Source organism: Chelmon rostratus, chromosome 6 (genome assembly GCF_017976325.1).
Source record: "Chelmon rostratus isolate fCheRos1 chromosome 6, fCheRos1.pri, whole genome shotgun sequence".
In the NCBI taxonomy this organism is placed as follows: domain Eukaryota; kingdom Metazoa; phylum Chordata; class Actinopteri; order Chaetodontiformes; family Chaetodontidae; genus Chelmon; species Chelmon rostratus.
Window position 1 is genome coordinate 10465508 of NC_055663.1, and position 27612 is coordinate 10493119.

At 42.7% G+C, this 27612-nt stretch overlaps 1 protein-coding gene across 1 annotated transcript; it reads left to right on the forward strand.

Annotated features, from left to right (window-relative positions):
- Positions 1-5221: 5221 nt before the first annotated feature.
- si:dkeyp-19e1.3 (USP6 N-terminal-like protein) lies at positions 5222-27610 on the forward strand. The gene is made up of 14 exons (XM_041939806.1): positions 5222-5437; positions 17317-17390; positions 18017-18102; positions 18298-18337; positions 18441-18521; positions 18904-19011; positions 19103-19212; positions 20605-20653; positions 22464-22584; positions 22903-22997; positions 23240-23305; positions 23523-23622; positions 24037-24189; positions 24306-27610. Exons 2-14 carry the CDS (start codon positions 17325-17327, stop codon positions 25703-25705), a joined length of 2475 nt encoding a protein of 824 aa, XP_041795740.1. The 5' UTR covers positions 5222-5437; positions 17317-17324; the 3' UTR covers positions 25706-27610.
- The last annotated feature ends 2 nt before the right edge of the window (positions 27611-27612 follow it).

The window sequence follows — 27612 nt, forward strand, 5'->3', positions numbered from 1 at the left end:
CTACAGTCCAGTATGACAGCTTTGCAGAAAATGAAATCACCCCTTGTGCAGTTGCTACTATATTGTGTGGACATTATAAAGCCGCACTTGTACATTAGCATTGCAACAAAGACATATTTAACAAAGGCAGGTGAATTTTAACTTATTGCATTATATTGTATAAGTGTTCATACTTAATATTGTATCCACCAGTGGTGGAATGTAGCATAAAGTATATTTTCCGAATTTCCACACACCAAAAAATCAATTGATTGAATAAATAAGCAGCATGTTAATTCATAATGGAAAATAATAATTAATTGGATTCCACACAAAATATTTCAAAATTAATTCTTCCTTAATCAACTACAACAGCAAAATCCTGCTTTTACATGAATGTATTAGTAATAATAATCTAATAATATACAATAGTACACAATAGTCACAGGGGACATTTTTCTGCATGAAGAGTGCTTTTACTTTCAAACTTCACTTAAGTAACATTTTCAAAGCTGGACTTTTACTTGTAACAGCATATTTTTAGTGTGGTCTTAATGCTTTTACTTCAATGAAGGATCTGAATCCTTTCTCCACCACTGGTGTCCATCCGCTGACATCATGATATTTACACCATCTCACAGTACAGCATGCCACCTCTACATCAGGCAATGTTGCATACACTGTTGTGTAATAAAAAATGTAGTCTGGTAAAGATATAGCTCCCCTGAGCAGATCTTAGAATTGTAACGTTATAAATAATTTGATTACCGAGAAGAATATAATCATGCAGCTTGACATGTTTTCATAAGCTTTCATATACTCTAATTGTAAGAACAGGTCCTCTCCACTGAAGACACTCTGATTTGTCATAGCAGGAAAAGCACAGGTGTTACTAATCGTATTAATGATGACTGTTTTATTTAAGTGGCATCCCAATTAGCGATTCCAGTGAACCACCATGTAAAATACCAAATGAAATGCAGCCATGTTTAATTTCATTAATTACTTCCCCTTCCCTCTGTGACTGCTAACTCCATTGTTAGCCTGAAGAGGGAAGCCAGTCATGTGCTTCCTCCAATGTTGCCAAAAGCTTTGTTTTTCTCCTGCCAGCAGAGACCTTCACTGTGAGGGTTCTTGCTACCCCTTGTCACAGTCTATCTGCCTGTTCCTCCTCTTCTGCCATTCACTGCTATTCTCCACTTATCCACCAGATGCCCTCAGACTTTCTCTCCTTTCCCTATGACCTGACTGCCCCACACAACCACACACACCTGTTCTCACATCCCTCATATGCTAAGCAGTTGCATTGACTTCCCAGCCCACTTCCTCACCTGCAACTCCTTCCATCATCAGCCACTCAATCACCCTGTTTACGCCTGGCATTAACTTGTGTCTGATCTGATCACAAGTGGACAGCCGAAACACATAGCAGTTCACACCTGTGTCTATTATGCATCCCTTAAACTTGTGTTCAGATATTGTTTTTGCCTGCATCACTTCTTCTGACTTTTGCCTGTTTATTGGACTTTGGATTCCTGTTAGTTCATAATTGGATTTGTTTGCTTGTGTTTGACTGCTTTCTGGTTTTGACCCTCATCTGCCTCACCATTCAGTAAGCCTGTGGTACATACTTTTTGCATTATAATTACTGAACTGCACCAGCCCCGTCCCTAAAGTCTGCATTTGGGTCCTAGTCCCTGTTTTCCTGCAGAGGTCACCAGTGCCAGTGCTGCAGCCGTCCCCTGATCTTGCTGAGCTACAGCAGTCTACTGTGGCGGTGTTTCATCTGCCTCCTGTTTGCCTGGCTTCACTGGCTGCCCTGACAGTCTCCCTACCGCTGGGCTCCAGTCCTGCTCCCCTGTTGCTGGCCTCCAGGTTAGATCTCCTGTGGTCCCACACTCCAGCCACCAGACTCTGGTCCTGATCTCCAGCCATGTCACTGGCCTTCAGGGGGGGTCCTGTCTACATCACTGGCCGCCAGAGGGGTTCTGCCTTCCCCGTCGGTCTCCAGCCCGACCTCAAGAGCAGTTCAGTCTATGCTGCCAGCCTCCTGTCCAGCCTTACAAGATGTCCTGCCTTCACTGCCAGTCTCACCCATCTATTCAGCTTACTGTCCTCCAGACTTGTGCAACCCCTTCGATTCCCGCCTGAAGTCTCCTGCTCCACCCCTGTTCACACCCATTGTTATTGTTATTTGCTATACCTAGTTTTTCTGCTATGACAGGTCAAACTGTCTTCTGTGTAATATTTCTGTCAAAGTCTGGCAATAGGGCTTCATCACAGCAGATATTTCGAGTTGCCACAGTAGGAAAAGCACAGGTGTTATGAATAACACGAACAATATCTCACCTATTCAAGTGTCCCAGTACACCATGATAGTGAGACAGTGAGCCAACATGCACAATACCAGGAACCTGAAACCAAAGGAGCTAAATGGAATTCAGCTATCATTCATTATATTTAGACCTGTGTGTTTTCCTGCTCAGACTTGTCAAATGTCTTTCATGAAAAAGGCCTATGGCTAGAGAGGGTAAACTGAGTCAAAAACAGGAGGAAAAGCAACACAAGACTAAATTCATATTCGGACACAAGGTGGCACTGTTGCACACAGTTGCAGGTCATGCGCTAATCCCAAGGCATACGCAATGCTTCACATGACACGTTTTGTTTTTGTATTAAATAGCGCTGTATTCTGAGGTTTATTTACAGTTATTGAGAGAAAAAGGAAGCTACAGGAAGAAACTGAATTGCAATGCCAAGCACCATATTTGGACAAACTAAGTACGATAAATAATATAGATCCATATGACTTGGCAGCCCAAGACAGGATTACAGACTCCAATGCACTACCTTCACTCACATACCCTGACACTGTAAACTATCTTGTTTGTGGACTGAGTGCATACACTTTGTGTGAATTTCAAAGTTGCAAATCCCTTGGCCCTGATGAAGAGTTTTAGAGAACCATTCAGCTATGTGATTATTCTAATCTGTCAGAGATTGTATTTATGAGCTTTTGGTATGTCACAAGTTACACTTGAAGTCTAATTTTCTGTGTAGTCAGTTTCTTCATCAGTAATTGATTGAATATATTGTCATTACTGCTACTATTGTTTAGCTGTTGCCATAGCTACACATTAGAGATGAAGTTGGTGTAACCTCTTAACTATTTCCTGCATACAGGCCAGCAGGTCACTATTGTTCCCTGCAACAAGGGATGTTGTCTGCCAGGCCGACTCCCCTCCCCCAGTCCTCACGTTAGCTGCTGATATTTGGGTACTGAACTGTTCAACTAGTTAAGCAAGTTACTTTACATGATCAGTATTCCCTCCGTTATAATGTCAGGATAAAGTCTATTCAAGGCTGATTGCAGCCTCATTATGCTGTCACTGGCCTGACAAAACTAATGTGCAGTTAGGATAACACACTAGTAGGTTTATTTGTTGTCTTTTACCAGAAATAATTTCTTGATGTGGGGATCTACAATCTTTCCCCGCTTTGTGTTTCTTGTTTCCCTTCTCCCTTTGTCTTCTGTCTCTCTCCTGTCAAGTGTGTGTGTTTCCCTGCAGGGCGTGGCTACAGGTGGGGCTTGGCCTCCTCACTTGAGCGCAGCTGTGTGCTATCAGGTTATCAAGACCCATCCACTGCAACAGTATATAAGCACCAGCTTGTCGCTCATTACTCGTCGGACTGTCAGTTTATCCTTGTTGTAACTAACCAGATCTCTGAGCCTAAGTACTGAATATTTCTTTGACCACGTCCTTGCCTGCCTTCCTGACTCCTGTTGTTTTTTTCTGCTCAGGTGCCTGCTCTCACCTGTTTTCCATCTATGCCCTGTTGTCTACGTCTTTGGATCTTCACCTTTCTGCCTGCTCTTCCACAAGCCTTGCCTGGCACACTGACTCTACCTGTTGTGACTAATCTCAGTGATGATTAAAGACTGTTGAACCCTTTCCCCCATCTCCTGTGCTCTCTGCCTAAGTGTGGCACTTTAGGTTCAGCATATCTACTGAACGTAACACTTGACTAATGTATCACATGTCTGCTACTTCATATTATACTTTCCACCCCCATGTCCTGGTAATTACTGTATTGTATTGTGTTTACATCACATACTGTGCCACATGCTCATGTCAACATGTTACAACTCTTCACAACAAATGCTTTCTACTTCACTGTACTCTGTGGGTCAATTCCCACAAATCTACCTGTGAAGACAAATGTAGAACAGTATATAGAAGAGAATTCAGGCTTAACTACTATTCTAACATTATGTGACATATATAAATATTGTTAGCAGTATTTACCTGAGGAAACACCACTGGAAACACCTCAACATGTCCCCTGAAAACAATGATGATGTGAGTTACCCAAAATTCAACACAGAATGATGTCATCTTCACATTCCCTACAGGCCACGTGTGTGCTGGTGCACTGTTAAATTAATGAAGTGGTCAGAGGTGCTTTAATAGTTTTCTGCAGTTCCAATAAACGCTCGACTGCCAAGTGGTTTTTACAGCCTAACTGAAAAAAAAAAAGAAAATCACATGTGTCTGCTACACAAAATTAATTTTTTTAAAAAGGGCTAGAACCGCCACTCAAATGAACAACCTGAGGAGAAAAAATAAGACACTGGTTTATGTCCACATTATGGCTTTAACTTGTGGAGAAGGTCGTGAGTAAACTTTGCTTTAGTTTAAGGCTTTACACGTCAAATTGATCAAGATATACCATCAGATAAAACATGCACGGCAACGTCGCAGTTTCACCTGTATTTCTATTGTTTATCCAGCAGAGGGCGCAAGATGAACATTTTTGTCAGAGCTTATTCATCCGGTTACTTTGTATGCAACTATTTATTTTAAACCGTAAAAACCTCGTTAGGTGTTTCCTTAATACCCAAATAAAATTAAAGTATCAAGCTACAGCAAGCTCGCGTCAGTTACATTAGCCGTTGTAGCTAACCAGCATGCATGCATGCAAGACAGCATTACCTCATCACGGTGGAGACATTTCTGGCGTCAGCCAGTAAAGTCGCATCCTAAAACATCTGTTTTGTTCGCATTCAGGTGTTTGTTTAAAAAAAAAAAAACACGGTTAATATGACGGCTTACCGTCCTTTAAGTCAGTTCCTGCCAATCAAACACGGAACCCAGGTCATTTTCAAACTTTCGCTCGGTCAGAGGCGCGCCTCGCGCTGCTGCTCGTGCGCGTGCGTCGCACTGTCAGTGGTGTGCCGCCCGCCAGCAGCTGCAGCCAGCTCGAGGCATGTGGAGCTGGGCTGGGGGCTGAGTCCGTTTGACCAGCGTCGATTCCAGCGAAGCTAGTCGACAGTCGGGGGCAAGTGGTCGGCGCAGTGACAACGTTTGGGTGACGGCTCCCCTGGACAGCGAGGGAGAGAATGAGAATAGTGGATTTAGTTTCTACTTGTAGGTACAGCGCAGCAGAAGAAGGGAAGGTAAGCAGCGACGACGGTTTGCTAGTACTGAACGTTAGCGTCTCTACCACACTGTTTACTTTTCACTCACTTTACTGTTTTTAGCAATGGGAATGGCACTGTGAGGGTGGCCACAAAAGACATGACGCCTAGATCTCTTTATCTGCTCCTTTTGTGTTTTTACAACTTGCCCAATCCACTAAAAAACCAATAAAGGAAGCGGTGCCTAGTAATTGTACGAGCTCCTCGCGCGTGTACAGCTGTGGATAGCGTTAAGTTATTGTGCTCCCCGTAACGTTACACATGATTTATAGAAATGAGGATTCATGCTGGTTCTTATTCTGGGAACAGACGTTGTAGTGAAAGAGTAGATGGCTCGCCAAACAAACCCTCTGTGGTGAGGATCATGAATGAGCGCATCTCTCGGGGAATTTCTGTTTTTGCATCACTCTTCACGGGCTTTCCGCCGCTTAAATGGCACGTAGTCTTAGCTAGGCTAGAAAGGCGAGAAATGTGCTTGTGATGAGATCTGCCTTTCTGTCCTTAATTTTCTGGTGTTCCACTTCAGTAAACAGTGTGTGTTTCCTGTTTTGGTTGATGTTTGAGAATTGGCTTCATGCACAGACAATCTGTTTTCAGTCTTGGCATCCAGTTCCGCATTTGATTAGTGTGTACATGGCAGGTACGAGACAAGTGTCAAAATCAGGAACTGTACGTATGATCGAGATATCAGGCTATGCATTCAGTTCTGAAAGGAGACATTGCTCTTGTCATTGGGGAAAACAGGATTTTACCCTACACAGACCACAGATGCTCCAGCGTCCAGAAGTAGGGCAGTTACTGGTCTGTATGTCATGCCATGCCATGCGTGCCCCCCTTTGGAAGGTTAACTGGGCGTCTCGCTGGTTCATGTATGTATGTAGTGGGGGAGGTTACAGACTGAGTGAAAGATCTCCAGCAGGATTTAGCTGTCATCCTCTGCCAGATGTCTGGTGGTCATTGTTTTATTGTCATCCCCCCCATTGTGTTTTTGTTTTTCACTGTAATGTAGCAGATGCACATTGTCTCCTGCCATTTCCCCACATGGTAAATATGCACTGTCACTAATTGACTGACAATATTGTGTGTGAAGGCATGTGAGGGAAGTTGTAGGAGCCCGATAATGTTTTCAGAAGGAGTTATTGTGTGTTTGTGCTCATGCATGTTTGCAGTCGTATGCTTATGGATGCACAGGATCTAATAACCTCAAAAAAGGTCCAAGAGTCCACAGACTGTCATCTTAGAAGTTTTTAATTGCAATGAGTTCCTTTTTTTCTTGCTTACCTGTACGTTTACTCGTCCACAAGCCTGTAGCATAGCCAGACTTGGAGCGTTTTGTATTTTTTATTGCTGTGTATTGCTGTGTATTGGTGTGTGTGTGTGTTACATTGTGTGGTGACAGTTGTTTGAGGAGAAGCCGCACACCGGAAAGGTAACAGCACTGCTGCACTTCTGTGTGGTGAGCAGCATGTGAGCCCCTCTCCCCCATCCCTCAGCATTTGTTTTCTGTCATATTGTTCCTCTCTCTGCTCTGTATTCCTGCTGGTGTCAGATGGTTTAATTTCTGATATCTGTTCAAACCAGGAAACTTTTTTAAATGTCAAAAAAATAGTGGTCCAATATACAGTATATGCTTATTGGATCAGTGTATTTATAATATCATACTTGGTAATATATATTTTTTCTTCATTGTCAAATAAAATAAAAACATTAACTTTAAGAAATGGGTGTGAACTGAACTTTTGTTGAAAGCTTCCAAGCCCTTGAATGTGCTCTTGAACAATGATGTGACTGCCCTCTCTGATGCCAACAGGATATGAGCCACGTGTGAGGCAGAGCATGTGAGCCCCTTTTTTTGTTTTTATTCCCATGAATGGGCCTCAGTCAGCAGCATTTGCCTTTTTTTTGTTCTCTCAGAGTTTGGTGATTTAAGTCTTTTTCATTTGAGGCATCAAATGGCATTGATGTAATGTTTCCATGAAAACATTGCAAGTATTAAGGTATAGTTTGGAGAAGAAAAACACAATTTGAATTCAATTAATAGTTTTCTCATGACTTAATGTCAATGTCTCATTCTCAGTGAATTAAAGGTCCACCTATGGCTTTCTCTTATATCTCTCTTCACTCAGCAGCCTTCATTGTATTCTGTTGTGATAATATTATTTCAGTGAAGAGCCATCAATAGCCTTTTTGTTGGGTTGAATGGCGGCATTATGATAGATGTCAAAGGCCTACAAATGCACCAGTGTCACTAAATGCACCAGATAGGCAAGCATTTTGCCCAACATAAAGACGACAAAGAGGCTTTAAACCCGCTGCGTGACTCATAAAATGTTTTTTCAGAGTTTCAGTGTTGTCTTTTCAGATGTCAGTATCCATACTTATTTTGGTCAGGGTGTCAAGGTCCTGAAGCCTATTTCAGCATGCACTAGGCAATAGACAGGCGTAAACCCTGGACAGGTCGTCAGTCTGTTACAGGAACATGGTCACACTCACAGTCACACCTACGTGCTGTTTCGAGTTTCCAGTTCAACAAACCTACATGTGGTTTGGACTGTGGGAGGAAACTCTCACGGACACTGCATGCGAAGTCTACACAGAAAGGCCAATTTGAACCCATGACATGGCTCATGATCTTTCTGATCTAATGCTCAGTTATTCCCACCGCAATGATGATGATCGTCACTGTTAGTATATATCTTTATAGGATATTCATACACAAGATATGCAGAGTGTATAGACGCCTTCTTTCTCACAGCTGTTAAGAATTTCCACAAGTGCTGAAGTGATTAGACGCATAATTGAACAGAAGACTAATCACCAGCAATTTTGATAATAAATGAATTGTTTAAGTAATTAAGAAATAAATACCATCATAAATACATCATTGTAGGTTGAATCCCTTTGTGTATGAACTGTTCGTGAGACAATACAAGCAATTTTGAAGACATCACCGTGGTATATGGGAAATTGTGATCAGCAGTTTCCACGTTTTTCTTACATTTCATTGGCTAAATGTTAATCAATTAATCAGTTAAAAGACAAATTGGTTGACAATGAAAATAATCATTAGTTGCAGCCCTACTTGCCACACACAGTGATAATCATCCTGCACACTCGTGTGTTGGTCCACTACATTTAGGCTCTGCCAGAAACCAGTGTGAAATTTGCATGAGCTGAGTTTGTCTATAAATTAGCCAAACCTTTTCCCCACGCTCTGTCATTAGTGAAATTGAGGTCACCCTTGTGTTGAGATTGTAGATTGTCACTCACGCTGAAAATAGCCACAGTACTGAGGAGATGAGTGATAGCTCTATGGGATAATAGCCCAAATAGTTGTTTGTCTTTGGGCATTTGTATAAAGGCTAAATTGGGCTGTCTTGGAATTTCCCCTCTATGATTGTCTCCAGTTTGTGTCTTTTTTAAATGCCACTTCACATTTGTTTTTGCTCCAAATACTTAACCTCTCTCTGTTGTTGAAACATGATGGAATTACAGTTTCTCTCCAGTGCAAGGCCGCTCCCCTTTTATGTACCATAATCCTCTATTTCTGTGCTTGTAGACAGAATTTGAACATGAATTCTTTGATAGCTAAATCACCAGTGGTGTGTCCATCATTGAAAGATGGCAGAATTTTTGCTTAGCCTTTGACTCGAGAGCAGCTGACTTTGGGCCTTACTTATTGGTTTACACGCGTTGTATGCGCTCACCTTGTTGAATTATTTATTTAGTTTGGCATTGTAAGAACAAGTGCTTCACCATGTTGCAGTGCAGGGTTTGTAGAACAGCACGTATCAGATCTCATGTTGTTGTGAGCTTATTGATCACCTGGCCTGATCTTGGGTGAGTGAAGGAGGTTCGTGCTGCAAAAAGATATGTGGATATTTTAGAAAATAGATACAAAATGGAATTTAAAAATAGCGTGACAGTCAGTGTGAGGTTGCATAACTTCCCTAAACGTTGTGTATTTCCCTTGTGCATTTTTTAACCATGCATTATTGATTGTTCAACATCATATTCAAATGTAAGTTTAGAAAGCTTATATGAAGTATTAGCACTATTACTTTATACTCTGTGCGAGAGCTTTCCTCTGACTTCACTGCTATTATTATGGCTCCATCCTTGCTAGGAAGAGGATCCATTTATGAGACTGTGGCTTTCTCAGCAGGGTCCTGTGGTTTTGTGTTTATGAATACTGTTCCCTTGACATTCCTGTCCTCCTCATACCAGCCCTCGAAAAAGTGCTGCCACTCTGGGAAACAAGGACTGGCTGGCTGGCCTGCTACTCCAGCCCCCACCCCCACCCCCACCCCAGGTAGAAGGGAGACAGCAGCAAGGATAGAGACAGTTCCCAGGCTGAGTCAGATACAGGATGATACAGAGCCCCCTTCCTCAGACTCCAACATGCTATTCCCTTTCTTAAGATGGGGAAAAGGTTAGGTACAGTAGTTTGGGATGGGTGAGAGTTGGTGGCAAATCTTCATTCTTTGTGCTCAACTTTGGAAAAAAAACGATAAGGCAGTGTGACAGTGGTAATACAGAGTGGAGCAGGACAGAAAAGCCCCTTGGGAACAGCAAGCTATTCTGAGCCTTGTGCTTTTCCCCAGTCCCTGTGCTCTGGATGTTTCGCCCCCGGGTCACACAGTTTCTGTGTTGCTGCTATTTTCTATGCAAAAACACAAACACTACAGCCATACAAAAGAATCGGAGGGAGACGGAGGAAAGAGAGGCTCAGACAGCAAGAAAGACAAGGAATCTCTTGTTGAGGAGACTTTGTGGCTGGCCGTCAAGGTTTACCAACAATTTTCTCTCACTGGCCTAATGTAAGATCACTCTTCTCACTGTTCTTAAGTTGACTGCCTTTTTTGTGCTCTCAGTGATTGCTTCAGCTCAGTCAGGAGTAGTTTTAATTAATACACTATTTGGCATGTTTTGCTGTGAGTGAATAGCCACTATATATAAGTTCAGAGAGGAACTACTGGGGAAAGGGTAAACAATTGGCCATTGTCCATGCACCATCACACCTGCAAAACACATTTGGTATCATGGGGTTTTTGCATCTGTACATTTGCGCCCTTGCTATATGACTGGAGAGTGAAGGTACTGACGTCTCTGGGTATATTGTTGTGTATGTAGCGACTGGTCATTGCAGCAGACAAGCTAAAACTTAGTAGAACATGTTCTGTATACCATTTGCTTATCACTTTGTACACTTTACTCACACTGGCTTAAACTAGCGCCTTAAGCCCACAGTCAACTTATTAAGTTTGTGCAGCTCTACTGTGTCTCTGAAGTTCCATCTGGACTCCATACCTTCCTGTAAAGAAAGAGACGGCTGTTGAACATCTCGTACCAGCCTGCAAGGATTTCCTGTGGGGTGACTTTGTGATATTCTTAGTCCCTGAGGGGTGAACTTGACTGCAGTCAGTGTAGGAATATGTGTAGCTGGACCAGGAGCTACTTTATCACTAATACTGAAGCTTCCTTCTCCCCTATACAGTGAAGCACCAAGAAATCTGTTACTCAAATAAAACATCTCTGATTCATTCTGCTGAAAATAGAGAAAACACCTCTTACAATGATTCAGTTTCTCTCTCTGCCATTTTCTGCTTCTTTTGGACATGCATGCCTACATGCACACTCTGTGTGTCTGACACCCATTAAAAACTGGAGCTCTGAAGCCATCTGGGACTTCAGACTTCTTCATGTGGAAATTGGAGCCATGTGGTCGCTTGTTAGCCTCCTTCCTTTTCTGTACTGGAATGATATGCTTGTTGTGCACAATCACCATGAGCCTATGGTATTAAGCTAATGTAGCGTCTGGAATAATAACACAGAGCACATTACAAGTCACTGTTTGACGTTCATTTTGGTGAATTGTATTTGTAATGACTGCAGTAATTGCTGGTGTACTGATGTACAAAACAACCACGGTTCCAAAAGTAGTCAGTTTAATGTGTTATGCTATCTTAACATTACCGTATCACTGTGCTATCACATTTAGCTGGTATACTAGAGATGCATGTAACACATGTGATAAGGTTATTCTGTTGATTGGTTGGTCCATTTATAAATCATCAAAATAAGATGGTGTTTTCTTACATGCCTTTTGTTCTTGGTGGGTGGTAATTTTCAACCCTAGGGTAATCTAAGCACGTGTGGGACAGATGAAGGTTCATAATACATGCTGATAATAAATGACACAAATGTGTGATAGGAGAGGCACGGTATGGGAGTCTGCTCTGCGAGGTTAACCAGGTTGAATGAGTGCATGGCCTGAGCTTGTCTGATCTCAGAGCCAGAGCATCCTAGGCTGACCAAGCAGCATTGACTAATCACTCAGTGGTACAGAGAACTAAGCATCTGTCGTCTTCTCCTTCGTCACGCTATCAGGAGTCTGGAAAAAGGGACACAGTGCCATCCACAAAGAAGATGCTGTATGAAAAAATTGAGCTGAGAATTTGATAAAGCTGTCCCTTGGGGTTTCAATGCAACATCTGCAAGTAGGATGAAACGGTGTGGAAGGAAGTCTCAAACTCAGTAACTTCAGTTAAACGTCTCTCTGTCCATCATTCTTTTGGTATAAACTTTCCACACCCTGATGTAGTTTCACTTACAAGTTTCAGTTCAGGATGCTTGCCCAATGATGCACGCATAATGTAAATACACGCCGCTTACCTAACCCATCATCAGTCCAGTGTAGCTCGCTGTACTCAAAAGTTTCCAGGCTCCCACAGTTAGTTGACTACTGCCAGACTCCTCCTAATCTCAAGATTTCATTTTGATTTTGTTTTTTAATAATCTTCTGCCTGAAATCTGACTGTAGCTCAGATTAAGATTGATTACAAGCCAAAGGAGAGATGATTATGGATCAAGGAAAAGTAAAATCGGACTTGTGCTTTATCATCTCAGTAAAATTGGGTAAACAAATACAGCACAGTGTGTAAATTTCAGTGTAATAATCCAGGGCAACTAATGAATATTTTCGTTGTCGATGCTGTTAAGTATTCTGTGAAATGTGCAAAATGGTTAAAAATATTGGATCGGTGTTTCCCAAAGCCTAAGATGAAGTCCTCAAATGTCTTGTTTTTCCACAAGCCAAAGATTTTGAGTTTGTTGTCACAGATGAGAAAAAAACAGAAACTAAAAACTACTCAAACCGAGTAATTGACTATCAAAATAGTTGCTGTTTAATCAAAAAAAGGCCCATTTATCTTAAGAAGCTCCTAGACAGGAATAAATGGCCTTTTGGATTTTCATGCAGAGTCAGGCGTACAGCTTTAATCACTGTAGCTCTCTGTAATAAAATTACTTAATAAATTCTGACTCATGAAAGTCTCAATATCTGTGACTTTATCCATGACACATGGACGCATGGGTCATACCCAGGCTGAACTAGGCACCAAAATGCAAGACATTTGGAGATAGGAAATTTTGGTGATTAGTCTGCAACGGAAGTTTTGACTGCTGTATTTCTGTTCTGTTATTTGCTAGATGTGATTCAGAATGCTTAAGCTGTTTGTGGTTACAACAGTGCACTGAGAACCTATATAGGCAAGATAGATTTAGAGCTCTATGTCAAAACAGGAAATGATGTCGCCCAGGCTCAAGGCCTTGTATCCTGTAAGCAACCAGGTAATCAAAATTTAGCCATGCAGTTAAGTGTTTTTCACTGCATTATCAGTGTCTTTAGCTGTCTGAAATTCCAGCCCACTGTCTAAACATACCACTTTCTCACCACCTCTGCCTCGTTCTGCCCACATTTTGAACATGAACGGATTAAAATGTGTGAATGTCTCTTCACTCCCAGCTCCCCCAGGTGTGAAGTTTAACTTTGTTTGCGTGATTTCTCTCCCACTCTGTGACCTTCTCTGCTGCTTACCAGCTTTTTTCCTCTGGCTTTCATCTGTTTGACACCCTGATCCCCACCACAACTGACCACCTTTCTAGTCACCACTTGAAAAGAACTGTTCTAAGTAAATTTCTTTGAACCAGCAGCAAGATGTAATGCTTTTGACAGAGTGCCATTTGAGGACGGCCTCGGCTTTGTTGGTGATTCACAACCAAAATACCAGTGGTGTTAATGCGAACTGACCGCCTTATGGTGTTACTCATGTCTTTCCTGCTGACTACAGAAACAAAGTCTGGATAATTTGAGGCTTTGGCGGTAAAAGGGTTTTCCTTGGTTGGAGCATTTTGTTGTCACACTCTTTGCAGTTCTCATTGAACCTGTTGTTGAAGGAGTGGTGGTCACTGGTTTCCTTTTCTTCCTGACCCCACCACAATACTATCAGCAGTCTAGAGACTCAACACAGGAAATAAGCAGCAGGGATCTAAAGAAGAAGCATAACAGACCTTTTACACCAATTTACTTAGTAGACAGTGATTTAAAAACAGCTGACAATCCCCCACATGCAGCTTGAAAGAAAAACGCCTCTGTTTTAATCCACTACTATCAGACCAACTTGTCTTGTCTGGACTTTTGTTATTCGTCGTTTACATGAGAATTATAGCCAGGAAAAGAAAATAAGAGGTTATTTCATGATAGTGATGATCCGTAGCATAAACACAGATGTAAATATTGTTTTTAGCTATCCACTAACAAAAACATTTTTAGTGTAAGGCCTTGCTTTAGATCCCACTATTTAGCACTTCTGAGTGTATATAAACATGTGTAATTAGTTTCTAACATTAAGCAGAAATAAGGACATTTTTAATGTGTTTATTTATGTACAGTATTACTCACTACATACAAATTCTCTTATGAAAACACATTTTATATTATTACAACTGTGTTTTGCTGTATTGTCATTGATTATCTGTTTCTACACCAGCCTCCACTTGGGGGCACACAGATGGAGTTATCATTTTTGACATAATATGCATTAATAAACACTTATATATTGTAACAAGTACATTTGTGTTTTATAAACCATACTTCCACCTCTAGAGAGGGCAACAACATACAGAAAATTACTGTTCTCAACTTATTTTTTGTGCCTCTTTGTGCCTTAACACTGCAGTTTCTTGAATGTAGCCTGCATGTGAAGTACTAGGCAGGCTTTTTTCCCTGATCGTATCATATACAGTACAAAAGGCGAGGTTAGAGCCGTGTTAATGGAACCGCCTTGCAGACATCTTACTCAGCTGTTCAGAAAAATATGCTGATGCCTCAAAAGCCCGAAATAGTTTGACCTGAGATGGATGAGAAAAGGGAAATTGGAAAAAGGAAAGAATAGAACAGCAGAGGCCATTTGTTCAGTGGTCTGGTTTCACTGACCACCTGTTAGACAAGAGACTCAGCTGTTGTTTTAATGGACAAGACTGGATGCTGGGGTTTTGGAGATCAGGAATATGTGGTTGAGGGACTTGGTACCTGATGAAAAGGAAATAGTCATCAATACTAACATCCTAAATGATAAGTCAAGCAGAGGCAAAATTAACATTAATGTGTTTAGTCCCTGTTCAATTTAGTTTTTTCCATTAGAAGGTTGGTCTTCCTTTGACAGTTACACTTTCAGCTTGGCTTTCTCACTTGCCCATAGTGTAAATGTTGTGTCTAGAAATATATGGAAAGAGCAATCACATCTGAACCAAAACAAACACAATTTTTGAACAAACGTGAAGTATATGTCTTGAAATGTGATGCCTCACCACCTACCCTCTTTACATATCTGTCAGTGTAGTGTGCCTGCTGCTCTGCCACCAAGGTGTACATTAAGCTGGGAAAATGTTTCATCGCTTCAGACGAAACGTGTCCTAGTCAGCACAGGGCGTCAGGGTCTCGAGGGAAGACTTAAAGGGTCTTTGTGCGAGGGGGCAGGTGCTTTCCCACCTGTTGCTGCAAGGCATGCCTGAGGCCTCAGCTGGCTACACATGCTGTCAGGCGTCAGTGAAAGTATTCCTCAGAGCACAGCAGTCATCACAATAGGCTGGCATGTAGATCATGTTGGTTTTGGACTGTCCTAGGGGAAAATTAATTTTGTTTAAAATGCTCTGCCTCACCTTACAATTCTAAGCCGTTTAGATCTCTGTTATATAAATACTAGAATATCTCGATTGCCTTTCTTGTCTGTTCAAAGACTTACGCTTTGATTTGAATTTTCTTAGCTTGGGTATCTGTCCCGTGACAGCATTTAAGGTTGCAGCACAACAAAGCCCTTCTTGTCTAACTTGTTCCTTAGATAGAAGCAGGTCCTTAATCCTGATGCTTCAATACCGACAGTGCTTTTAAAGGGTGCAACTGGTCTGGATTTTGTATCTGTTTTCTTTTATCTCCTATCATCCACAGTGGCTGCTAGGCATAACTGGCATATTCTTCATATCTAAGCATCAGGCTGCGATGCTGACCTGGCAAACAAGTGTTGAAGCTGTTCTCTCTTGGGCGATTATTCAGCCCCGACAACTGCTTAACAGCTGAGCCCACTGCCAGAGCACATCAGCCCAGGGAAGGCCAGAGACAGGCTTAGAGGGGCAGATCGGGGTCAGGTAGGGGTTATACTGTCAGAGAAAGGGAGGGGGTGAGGCTCCAGGGGCACTGGAGTTCTGGTTTCACCAACAGCTCTGGATGCAGTTATCTTTCCTCACAGGCTCAGGCCAGTCTGTCACTTTATTGCTTCTTGACTTTTGTGAGTTAGCACCAGTGTGCCTGTGTGCACACAGGGAGGGAGACAGATAACTACATCCGTGTACACACACACACGCACATAGAGGCTTAAAGTCCCATGACTGTCACTCTGTGTCACACTTCATACATGCCTTTCGTGACCCACCGGCCTACTTTTACTGTCTGCATGGGACTAGCCCTTGAATAGCCTTGTAATGACACACAGATTTGCTTTCTGTCCTTCTTTAGTTATGTGCATTTTCCACTGATCACAGAGTAATAGATCTGTTTGAGTCTACAGTCACATAGAGACTTATTGGGCTGTGATTGAATTCTTCCTTTCTTTGGGTATCTTGCATACCACTGCTTGCTAACAGAGTGACACAAAGTCTGCATCTTATTAATAGGCATAGAGTAAAATCCTCAGTGAGATGTAAAATACACTTTTTAATGTTGAGTATTGTTCAGTATACTGTAATCATAACTTCACACTGTTAATCTGTGAACTGTGATGGCGTTTCATCAACCGTTTTGTCCTCTGAAGTTCTGGGCAAACTAACAGGAAGTTGCTGATGGCCTTGTGGTTTCTGCCTTCACACTCTGGCTCCTTATAGTCTCCAGCATGCTACCTGCAAAGTTTATTTTTAAAGACACAAAACATGATGTAACCATGATCAGCCCATGATGTGGTACGCAGCATTAGCATAATAATGGATATGATGGTTGATATGTCAAATTTGTCTTTTTATACATTTTTTCATACATGTAACTGTTCCTTTGGGGTGTTTTGTTAATATGTAGGAAAGGAGTCAGTAATATTAAGTTCATTTGATGACGAGATATATGAAATTGAGCAACAGCATGTGTCCAGTTAATATGGTAGACATAATTGAACCCTTCTCAACAAACGAGTATTCACAGGACCATCTGCAGGTCCGGTCAGAATCTATCCTCTACGTACATGCTTCTGTTGAGCTTTTCCAAATTAAAGAAGATTTCTTTAATGAATATAACTCATAGCGTTCGTCAACATTAATGCATGTAGGCATCAGGCTTATCAAATAATGGCATAAAAAAAATAAATGAAATAATAATTGCACCCTCAGACTTATTGCATCTATGACGTTAAAGGAAAATGTATCCATTTTATGCTGAGGAATAGCCAAACAACCACCAGTAAATCACAAGCTACAAATATTAATGCTAATATTGGTGCCACTTCTGATGATAGACATTTTTGTCTGCTTCCTTCCAGATTTGGACATGAAGAAGGACATAGACACATTGATAGCAGAGGAACGCGCTGAAATCATCACTAAATATGACAAGGTAAGTGTGTGCACAGGAATACTGTCACCTACCCCTAACAATACTCAGGGCCTTTATGATAAACACTAATAATCCAGTAGAGGTTTTTTATCTCAAGAATCTGTTTATTTGGAACACAGCTGAGCGTTTGTCTGTACCAACCAGATTTTCTTTGGGACGGAATTCGAACACTGCCAAATATCAGGCACAGATCGTGTACTGCAGTTCATGAAAGTCCAACCTAAAACGCCTCCTGTTACCTAAAAAAGTCATGATCTTTTGGAACAATATTTCCTCAACGAAATGCAGTCAAGGTGTATCTGATACATCAAAACAGGGAAGTTGATGGTCTTCTTGTTTAGAGAGGCCCTGAGTGGTGCTTGTAATGTATGAGCTCAGAATCAATTTGTTAACAACAGTGAAAGTGCGATTACAAGGAAGGATCAATTAATGACGCATCAACTGTGAATGCTGCACAGGTCGTTCACAAATTAGGGTTAAAGCACTTTCAAATTATCCATTAGGAACAAGGAAAAAAGAGAACCACGTGACATATGGAGGACAAAACACAGTTTTGTGTAGTTTTTCAATGGCTTATTTTGCATGCAATGTTTCCTAATCAGGCTTTGTGATTTGTGGTGTTTCAGGGCAGGCAGGAGGGTGTCAAAATTGACCCATGGGAGGATGCTGACTACAGCATCTATAAGGTCACTGACCGCTTCGGATTCCTGCAGTAAGTTGCACGACTTAAAGCTATGACAGCTTCCTCGTAGTAGTTTGAATTCTAGGTGTCTGTTTCTTTCCCACTTCCTTTCTTTCATCCGTCTCACTTTATCATGGTGTCGCACATTAGTGCTAAACACATTAGATTATCCCCTCAGTGTCCCTCTTTCGAATACATGTTGTGTATTTCTCATTTGTGCTCCAGTGAGGAAGAGCTGCCAACACCCAGTGCGCTTGAAGAGAAGGTATCAACTTTACAAAGTCCAGATTTTGGCCTTACATGCGTTACATTTCCGCACTTTCACATTCGCAGTGGACTACATGCATGTCCGCCTTTCCTCTCCCCAGCAAAAGCAGCAGGAGATAGAGCGAGTGGAGAAGTGGCTGAAGATGGTGAAGAACTGGGATAAGTACAGGCACAGTGAAAAGGTGTGTAACTAAGCAGTGAAGCACTCACACACCAACATGCTGTCTTGATTTAGCCCTCGCTTCCCTATGTTTCAACTCAACTATGTGACGTATTGCTTCCTTTTCTGTTTATAATCTGTTTTCCATTCCTCTTTTTAACCTCATCTTATTCCCTTGTCCCTCCCTCCTCTCCATTGTAGGCCGTTAAAGCAAATGCATAAGAGCATGTGATACGTCCTTGTCAGACAAGAAAGTCAATAAGGCTATGTCCAGTGAAGCAGCATTTATGCCATTATATGTGACTCTCTGTCTCTTTCCTCTGATTGTTGTGGGGAAGACTGTCGCTCTATGTTTAGAGAGTCTCTATTCATGTCTGTTCATATGTCTGTCACATGACTTTCAGTTGGTGAAGCGTGTGTATAAAGGAATCCCTCTGCAGCTGAGAGGCCAGACCTGGGCCTTGCTTTTGGACATAGAGAAAGTCAAGATGGATAACAGGGGGAAATATGAGGTATCAATCTCAAAATGTGGATACTGTGAAAGGGACAATGCTGACCGTCGTCGAGTTTTTGTAACACACTTGTCCTTTTTCTATGCTCCAGAAAATGAAGCAGCAGGCTCGTAGCTTCTCCACAGAGATCAAACAAATAGACTTAGACGTCAACAGAACCTTCCGGAACCACATCATGTTCATGGACCGCTTTGGAGTCAAGTGAGTTCTTAGCGTTAGTCAGCTGTGAGGAGCCGCTTTTATTTCAATTTCTCTGCAAATGTTAGTGATGCAGTGATGATTTCTTTATTCCTTTCTTTAAACTGTTGCAACATTGGCACACGGAGGAGCCACATTAGAAGCTTTGAGTGATGTGTACCTATCCTGAATGTTTATTTAAGCAAGCACACTGCTGATGACTCCTCTGGCCTTTAGCCTGTAAATTACCGACACAGTTGAAGAAGCTTTCATAACAAATGTCCTCAAACCCCTTTGTGTGATACAGATGTCCAGAGTTCTTGTTTTGGTTTTGTTTTTCGCCTCACATACTCTGGTTTGCCCTTGTGAAGTCTCTTACAGGGTGTGACCTCTGGCTTAAATCTTGAGGCAGCCTGACACACACACACACACACACACACACACACACTCAGACACACAGACACACACACACACACACACACAAAACCAAAAAGGTGGTTTCCTCCTCTCTGTTTTATTAGCCTTCCTGTCAGTGCACAAAGCCCCACAGGAAATGGTATTCATACAGAAATGTGCACTGACATCAAGTGTACATCTGAGACAGCACATTGATGATATTCTAATACATAAAAAAGAAAAATGAAACAATCTGAAACTTCAGTGTGGGACAGCTGTGAGTTTTGAAAATGTGAGAGCTGCCGGTTCATCCTTGTCAGTTAAACTGTCTGAGTGTGTGACTGAGTGCTCTCCACTCGCTCTTTGTATCGTACTTCCCTCTCAATTCAAAGCCACTGAGCCCAAACAGACCAAAACACAGCTCCATCCTGCTTGGCTGCCCACTCCTTCCCTGCAAGTCAACAGCTGTCCCACTCACACTGAAACACTGACAGCTATTTAAAGTTCCTTTCCTGTCTCTGTCACTTACTACAGAGGCCTGGAGGGGAGACATCCTCCCTCGTCTACATTATATTTGTTAATGCCCCTGTTCTGCTCGCATACATTCAAATGTACACACACACACACACACACACACACACAATAGCTGCAAACACTTGCAACTCTGGATGTAATCAGCCACGCAGCACACATTGGAGGCTGCATGCTTTGGAAGAAATTATGTGCTGAAAATCTTGTAGATTTTACCTTACTGATGCCTAAAAACATAAATTCAGAACAGACGACGCTGCTGGGGTTTGTCAGCCCCCCCCCAGAATTATTTGCAGCTTTTTTGAGTCTGCCTGCTGATTGATGGACTTAATTTCAGGATGAGGTGGTTGAGAAATCATTACTCATGTGGGTTTCGGGATTTTTCATTTAATAAGCTCCACCGTGGTCCGACACTGTCTTAGCTTGCTTGATTGTTGCTAAGAAACCAGATCCTCGTTTTAACTTGTGTTTTCTCTGTTCCTTCTCTAGGCAACAGGCACTGTTCCACGTATTAGCAGCGTACTCTGTCTACAACACTGTAAGTTTCTTGATGTGTGTACAGATGTGTGCATACCTAAGTGTGTTTGTGTTACGTAATGTGGAGGAGTCTTGTATACACTGGCTGCGCAGCAAAAGCAGCACATCAGTGGCGCAATAACTGCAAGCCCATTGAGTGCGTTCCATGCAGCAACGAACAGGCCAAGCACTTTAAACCCATCTGTTCTCGTCCTTGTTCAGAGCCTTGGGTGATGTCTTTTATTTATGAGTGTGGCTCTGACTTAAGGCACAGCAACACAGTTGTAACAGTAGGACCACCAGTGAACCTGCAGCCATACTCGGTGCTTACACTGTTCACCAAGTTCCTCTTTGACACCACGTGGCATTTAACAGCCAAGGAAACAGTTCGAAGGAGCCACAGGAACGACTGAGCCTTTCCAGGATGCTCCTTTCATACCCAATCATGATACTGTCACCTGTTACCAATCAACCTGTTTACCTGTGGAATGATCCAAACAGGTGTTTTTGGAGCGTTCCACTACTTTCCCAGTCTTTAGTTGCTCCTGTGCCAACTTGTTTAATAAGTGTTGCTGCATCAAATTCAGAATAAGCAGATATTTACAAAAATCAAAGAAGCTGATGAGGTCAAACATTAAATATATTGTCTTTGTACTGTTTTCAACTGAGTAGATGTCAGAAAGCATTAGCAAGTTATCAAATTCTGTTTTATTTATGTTTCACACAGCGTCCCAACTGTTTTGGAATCTGGAGTTGTATCATGTGTTTGATAGGCAGTTGTAGATGCTGATGTCACACATAATGATGATTCCTGGCGTGTTCTTTAAAGTGCCTTGAAGTCCCTTTGCAGTTTCTCCACTATAAGCCATAGTTGTCTCAGTTGGGGGAAATCTGGCTTTTACAACCCAATCGGAATTTTCTGTGTCAACGCATATTTAATGAAATACAGTAAAAGCATGTGTTTGTAGCCTGTATTTCAGCATATTTCAGATTAATCAGTATGTGTTCAGTCTTGTATAAGCACAGATTGTTGCTGCCTGGTAGCGATAGAAATTTTACCATCCAAAGTCATGTACAGAACATTACATCGCTGCACACACAAACATAGTCCAGGTCTGTTTTTCTGATTGGGCTCTGTAGTCAGGTCCCGCACGTTAGAGGTGTTAGAGCCAGAGGAAATGGGCATGTGCTGTTCCCTTTTTCCTTTTCCCCTCTTCTCACACACTGCTCATAAGAAACTGGGTCAGTAGGAGAGAGTGAGAGAGAAAGAGCGAGGGGGTTGTCTGTGTTTGTCCTTTTGCCTATGTGATGGTAGAGAAGAATGTGGAGAATGTGTACTTTAACCTCAGTGTAACCTAATTATATTTACTGTATTTCCTTGAAAGGATACATTGGAATGTCCATTTCTAGCTGCGCAATAATTCGGCCTTAATATGGACAAATACCAAATGTGCATCAGGTTTTGTGTATCTGTGCTTGCCAAGGGCGATGTGTTCAGTGTAAATCATTGAATCATCGTGGAGTCAAATTGGCGGTAATTCAAGTTGAAGACATGACATGACTGAGAATGCACTGTATGTTTGGCTGCAGTAAATATTTGAACAACCTTTGGTGAAAGTGTTTATAATATAGACGGTCTGCAGCTCCTCATGTGCAGTATAGCCACACACATCCACTGTCTGCTTTCAGACCACATCAGACATTCAGGTGCTCTGCTCCCCCGCACCCCCCCTACGCCGCCTGCATGTGTGTGCTCTATTAAATTATGAATAATTCCTCTCATTTGCCCATTCTGTTTAATTGAACCTGTCTCTTCCCCTGTGTTCCCCCAGGAGGTGAGCTACTGCCAGGGGATGAGTCAGATCGCTGCCATCTTGCTCATGTACCTGAATGAGGAAGATGCCTTCTGGGCTCTGTCCCAGCTCCTAACCAACAGCAAGCATGCCATGCACGGTGAGAGAGGGGGGGAGACTTGGAGACAGATGAAAAAAAAAAGCTTGAGCTGATTAATGTCCTGTGCTTACACAGGTTTTTGAATGTGTACACAAATTTCTAAGTGCATACAAAGTTTTTATTGCAACTGGCCTTTTATTAATGAGCATTGCCTCAAGCTTGAAGATCTTACCTTGTCATCACAGACCTTGTCATGTCTCAGTGCGCTAGATCAAGTCCTTTAAGAGGGGGAAATACTTTTTCATTTCTAAATACCATTACAGCTAGCCTTACCACACACCATTTATGGCCTGCTGATTTATTTTTTCACTGTGCTAGGGTTCTTCATCCCGGGATTTCCCAAGCTGCAGCGTTTCCAGGCCCACCACGAGCTGATCCTCTCCAAAATGCTGCCGAAGCTGAAGAAACACCTGGTAAGTTACAGCACATCTGTGTGGCGCATGCTTTCTGCCCATGAAAGAGACATGGAGCTAATTGATTGCTTAGAAGGGCTGCAGCCGATTTATTCGGGTCATTTCTCATCATTTGATTAATTCCTGTTGCTAAGGCCTGCACATGCAGAGTCCAACTATTTGGAAAGAGTGATTTATTAGAGAACAGATTATGAGGAGTGACTTCTCACAGAGACTATTTGTCATGAATTCTCACCCCACAGGACAAGGAGCAGATGACAACGGGGATTTACACCACCAAATGGTTTTTGCAGTGCTTCATTGACAGAGTGAGTATTTAGATTTCCATAAGAACATGAACTGCATGAATGCTCCATCTCCACATCTTTGCTGTTTATATCGAATCCAAGATGTATCTGTCATTAATCGGACTGTTCACAGTGCATTCTGTTGCTTTTATTTTTGAACACAGAACCACCATCTCAGTTTGTTTTATGATTTTTTAATCAGCCTGACTCTCTGTTGCTGTTTTGTCTTACGTAACAGACCCCGTTCACCCTCACCCTGCGTTTATGGGACATCTACATATTGGAGGGAGAGAAGATGCTAAATGCCATGGCTTATACAACCTTCAAGTTACACAAGAGTGAGTATGAGTATCGGCTTCGTGCCCCAGTCCAAGCAAAGCTGCTGGTGCTGTACCAGTGAGGATTACATCGCACGCTGCCTCTCGCTCAGCTGCCTCCTAACTGGGTGGCTTACATAATGCAAGTGGCCGGTTGCTGTGGAGAAGAATCGAAAGCTGACTTTTCATTGGACGCTTGCACGAGAATTGCCTCAGGACATTGGTTGAATTCTTGCAAAACAACTGTTTTGACAGGCCTCTTCCTTTCTTGGTGTCTTAAAGTTGGGCCTGTGTTGAAGTACTGTTTTTAACAATGTAATGTCTATTCATGGCCCAGCACATCCAGAGGTTACCTGACCGCATAACCTCATAGATTTGCATACCTCGTTCTATGAGTTAACTGTTTTGTGTCTGTAACTGTGCGTGTCCAATCAGAGCGCCTGCAGAAGCTTCAGTTAGAGGACCTGAGGGAGTTTCTCCAGGAGCAGCTGGCTGTTTCTTTCTTCCTGCCTGATGATGTGGTGGTTGAACAGTTACAGGCCGCTATGTCTGAGCTTCGCAGTAAAAAGCTGGACCAACCTCCTCCAGGTGCAGATTTGTTTTTTTATTCTTCTTAGCTACATTCACCTCTTTGTCTGATACATCCTAAATTATCTTTTTTTGCCTTTGTCAGTGAATTCAATATCCTCCATTTCCTTTTTTAGCCAAGTCAGAGGAGCTGCCAAAGAAACCTCTGGGGCAAGAGAGGCCAGTTCTCCTTCTGCCTCTGCAGCCAGACTCTCCTCTGGAAGTAAAAATAAATTTGGAGCCCCACAGCCAACCCAATACAGACCCCCCTCATACAGACAGCATCACTCCACACCAGACCCCTTCTCCTGCAAAGCCCCAGGACTCGAGAACACCTCCTTCACTTTCACCTGACCCAGTTGTAGTCCACACACAAGGAACTCCTACTCCTTTAAGGCCTTGTAGAGCACCTCCCTTACCTCCAAAAGTAGATAAGCCCTGTGCTGAGCTCGGGTTGGACAGAGAGGTGAAGGAGTGTCTTACAGATGTTAGCCAGACCGAAGATGAGGGAAAACAGGAAAGCCACCCTGGACGCCCAGAGACCCCTGTGGATTGGCCTCCACCCTATGAGCCCCCTGCTTTGGATGCTCTTACCCTGCAGGCCGAGGTTGAGATCATGGACCTTCCAGATCTGCCACCTCCACCTTTCTTTTACGCTGAGCAGAATGACCAAAGTCCTTTGGATAGCAAACCACCCTGCCTAGGGACTGGCCCAGAGATCCAGCGCCGCTCCCCTTCCCCCCGCTCAGCCTCACCACTGGTCACTCAAATGAAGCCACCTCCAAAACCATGCCTAAAGCCGCCGACGTCTCTCAACCTCACACAGAAAAAAACACCTCCCTCAAAGCCTTCCACTCCCCGGGCCTTCACCACATCCTCCTCCTGCTCTCCCAGACTGCCTCCTCCAAAGCCAACCAAGTTCCCAGTCTCCCTCTACGTCCCGGTGACCGCGGGAGACCGGCGACCCTCCAACACTTCCCAGTATGACAACCTTTCCGAGGTTGACGAAGAAGACCGCTATCTGGAGAGGCTGCTGGGCTCCACGCCTGAAGAAGATCCCAGCGTGCACGGCAAGCCTCCACATATCATTGGCAGAGACTATGACCCTGCTCTCTACCCTCTGCCTCCACCCCCCGTGTTCATCCCTCCTTCGCCTTCACCTGTTCCTCCCTCGCTGTCCGCTCTTCCCAGTTTGCCTCAAGAGCCAGAATACGAAGGAGAGGACAGCTGGGTGAAGGACTCCATCATCCCTCCTCCTCCACCTAGTTTTGCTGACAGGCTCACCCCCGTTCAGTGCAGTGCTTCCAGCTGTTCTGACACACACAGAGCCACCTCGCCTGTTTTCTCTAAGCCATTCTCTAGGGGCCCCAGGGACCGCTCTGCTTTCCCAGCACCTCTGTTGTACACCGGGTCTCCCCCAGGTCACTCCAGGCCCTCAGGACAGTCGGCAGTAGGGGTGCCATTGGTCCGATCCAGCCCAGACTTTTGCAGGATGCCTCCAGGTGGACAGCAACTGCCAAAATCAGTGACCTTTTGAAGTTTCCAAGTTGCATTCAAGTGTCACGGATTACGATTCGGACTCTGTGTTAATGCTTGATTAGTTTTCAAAGCCAATGAAGAGGTATAAGGCCAGTAGCTATTCGGTGTGTCAAAGGGTTTCGTGCGTGCTTGTGTGTGTGTGGGGGTGTGTGTGTGTGAGAGAGAGAGAGGACGTTTTTCATTGATATGTACAGATTTCTGTGATACTTGCACTGTTTTTGCAAGGGCAGTTATCTTTTCCAAGTGTCAAATTTGTATTTAAAACTGCTGTCTGATTTATATTTGCTGCACAAAAAGTAAGTGTATTAACTCGTATGCCCTTGGTGTGTCAGATCAGATTTGGTTTTCAGTTCGATTAGATGGTAATGTGAAATAAGGTGATCTAATACCAGCTGCATGTTTCACCATGGCTGCATCTCCAGTTTGTTCCAACAAAGTGTCTTAACCTGATCACAGTGTACTGAGGGCAGCAACTCTAACACAAGGGCTTTTGAGGCTGCAGTTAGGCCATCTTTGCTAAAGCACCCAAAGCCTGTACTTCCAAACTGCATTTATGGTTATCTGTGAGCAGGCTCACACGTATTTACGGTATGTCAAACTGTAATGAGTAAGTGTTACTATAACATGGTTTGTTTACTTCATCTTAAGGTCAATAATGAAAAACAAAGGAGCACTAAACAAGGTTGCACCAAAGCAGTTTGCATACAAATTTTGAAAAGAAGTTCTAAGCACCAGCAACAAGAAGGAGAAATGGTGCAATATATCACTGGTGTAAATACTGAAGCTACTTTCATTCACATAAAACCCAGCCAGGTCATTTTCCCCCCAGGCAGGTAGCAGTGGTACTCTGTGGGTATTTGCTGCTTTATTAAATGTTTTAAATTGATTCTTTAGGATGCCGTCAGTTTCAAAGGAGTATGTCAGTGTTATATCTGTTTGTGCAACACTTGATTTCACAGCAATAATATATTGTTTCATGTTCATATAGATGCATGTATCAAGGCTAAATAAGGTGGAAGTATAAGACTTAACAGGAGGATTTAATGAATTCAACATATCAGCACAGACTGACTTGTAGTAAAAATCCATGCAACAATATTTATGAAGAGTAGCTCCATCTAGTGGCCAGAAGTGTTACAGATTGACAGTAATTTGCTGCAAGGCTCTTGAGGGGGACTAGCTCTGACTGCGGCATAAATTCTACCTATAATTCCTATTCATGAATGTGCACATAGTGATTTCTATATTAAGACACAGTAAGCTGGACTTCAGAACACAAGGAAGGAGCCTGTATTACACTGTTGTGTACTGTACACGGACTGGGGAAGGAGGTGAACGAATCAAGCTAAATTCATTCATATGCACAGCCATGTTTTAGAGCCATTGACAGTGACTGTGGTGTCAGAGCACAGGTTTTTGAGAAATGGAAGTTGAGCCATAATATACTGTACAAGGACCTGATAGTCAAACATGTTTATATTGTCCTTTCATTCAGTTATGTATTATATACTATGTCTAAACATATGTTTTGTTTTTTTGCACTGACCTTCGTCATTACCAAGAGGTTTCTCATTTTTCTTAAGTATTCAGCTGTTTTGTAATGGCGTTCCAGATTCCTGCTAAAAACTACTTTTATTTTAAGGAGTGACGTTAACATATGTTTTACGGCCTGTTCATGAACTTTGGTCTCGCAGCTGAGATCCTTAACCAACAACTGGGATCTTGGCTTCCACACAAGTCCGTTTGGCTTGCTGGAGCATCTTTAATCATGTGACCTGACCACCAATTGTACATCACTGCTCCTTTTATAGATCTGGCTGACATCAGTGATGCTGGGGCTCAGACCAAAGCTTGTGTACATTTATACAACTACTTATTTGAGTTTTATAAAGAGGTAAACTTTAC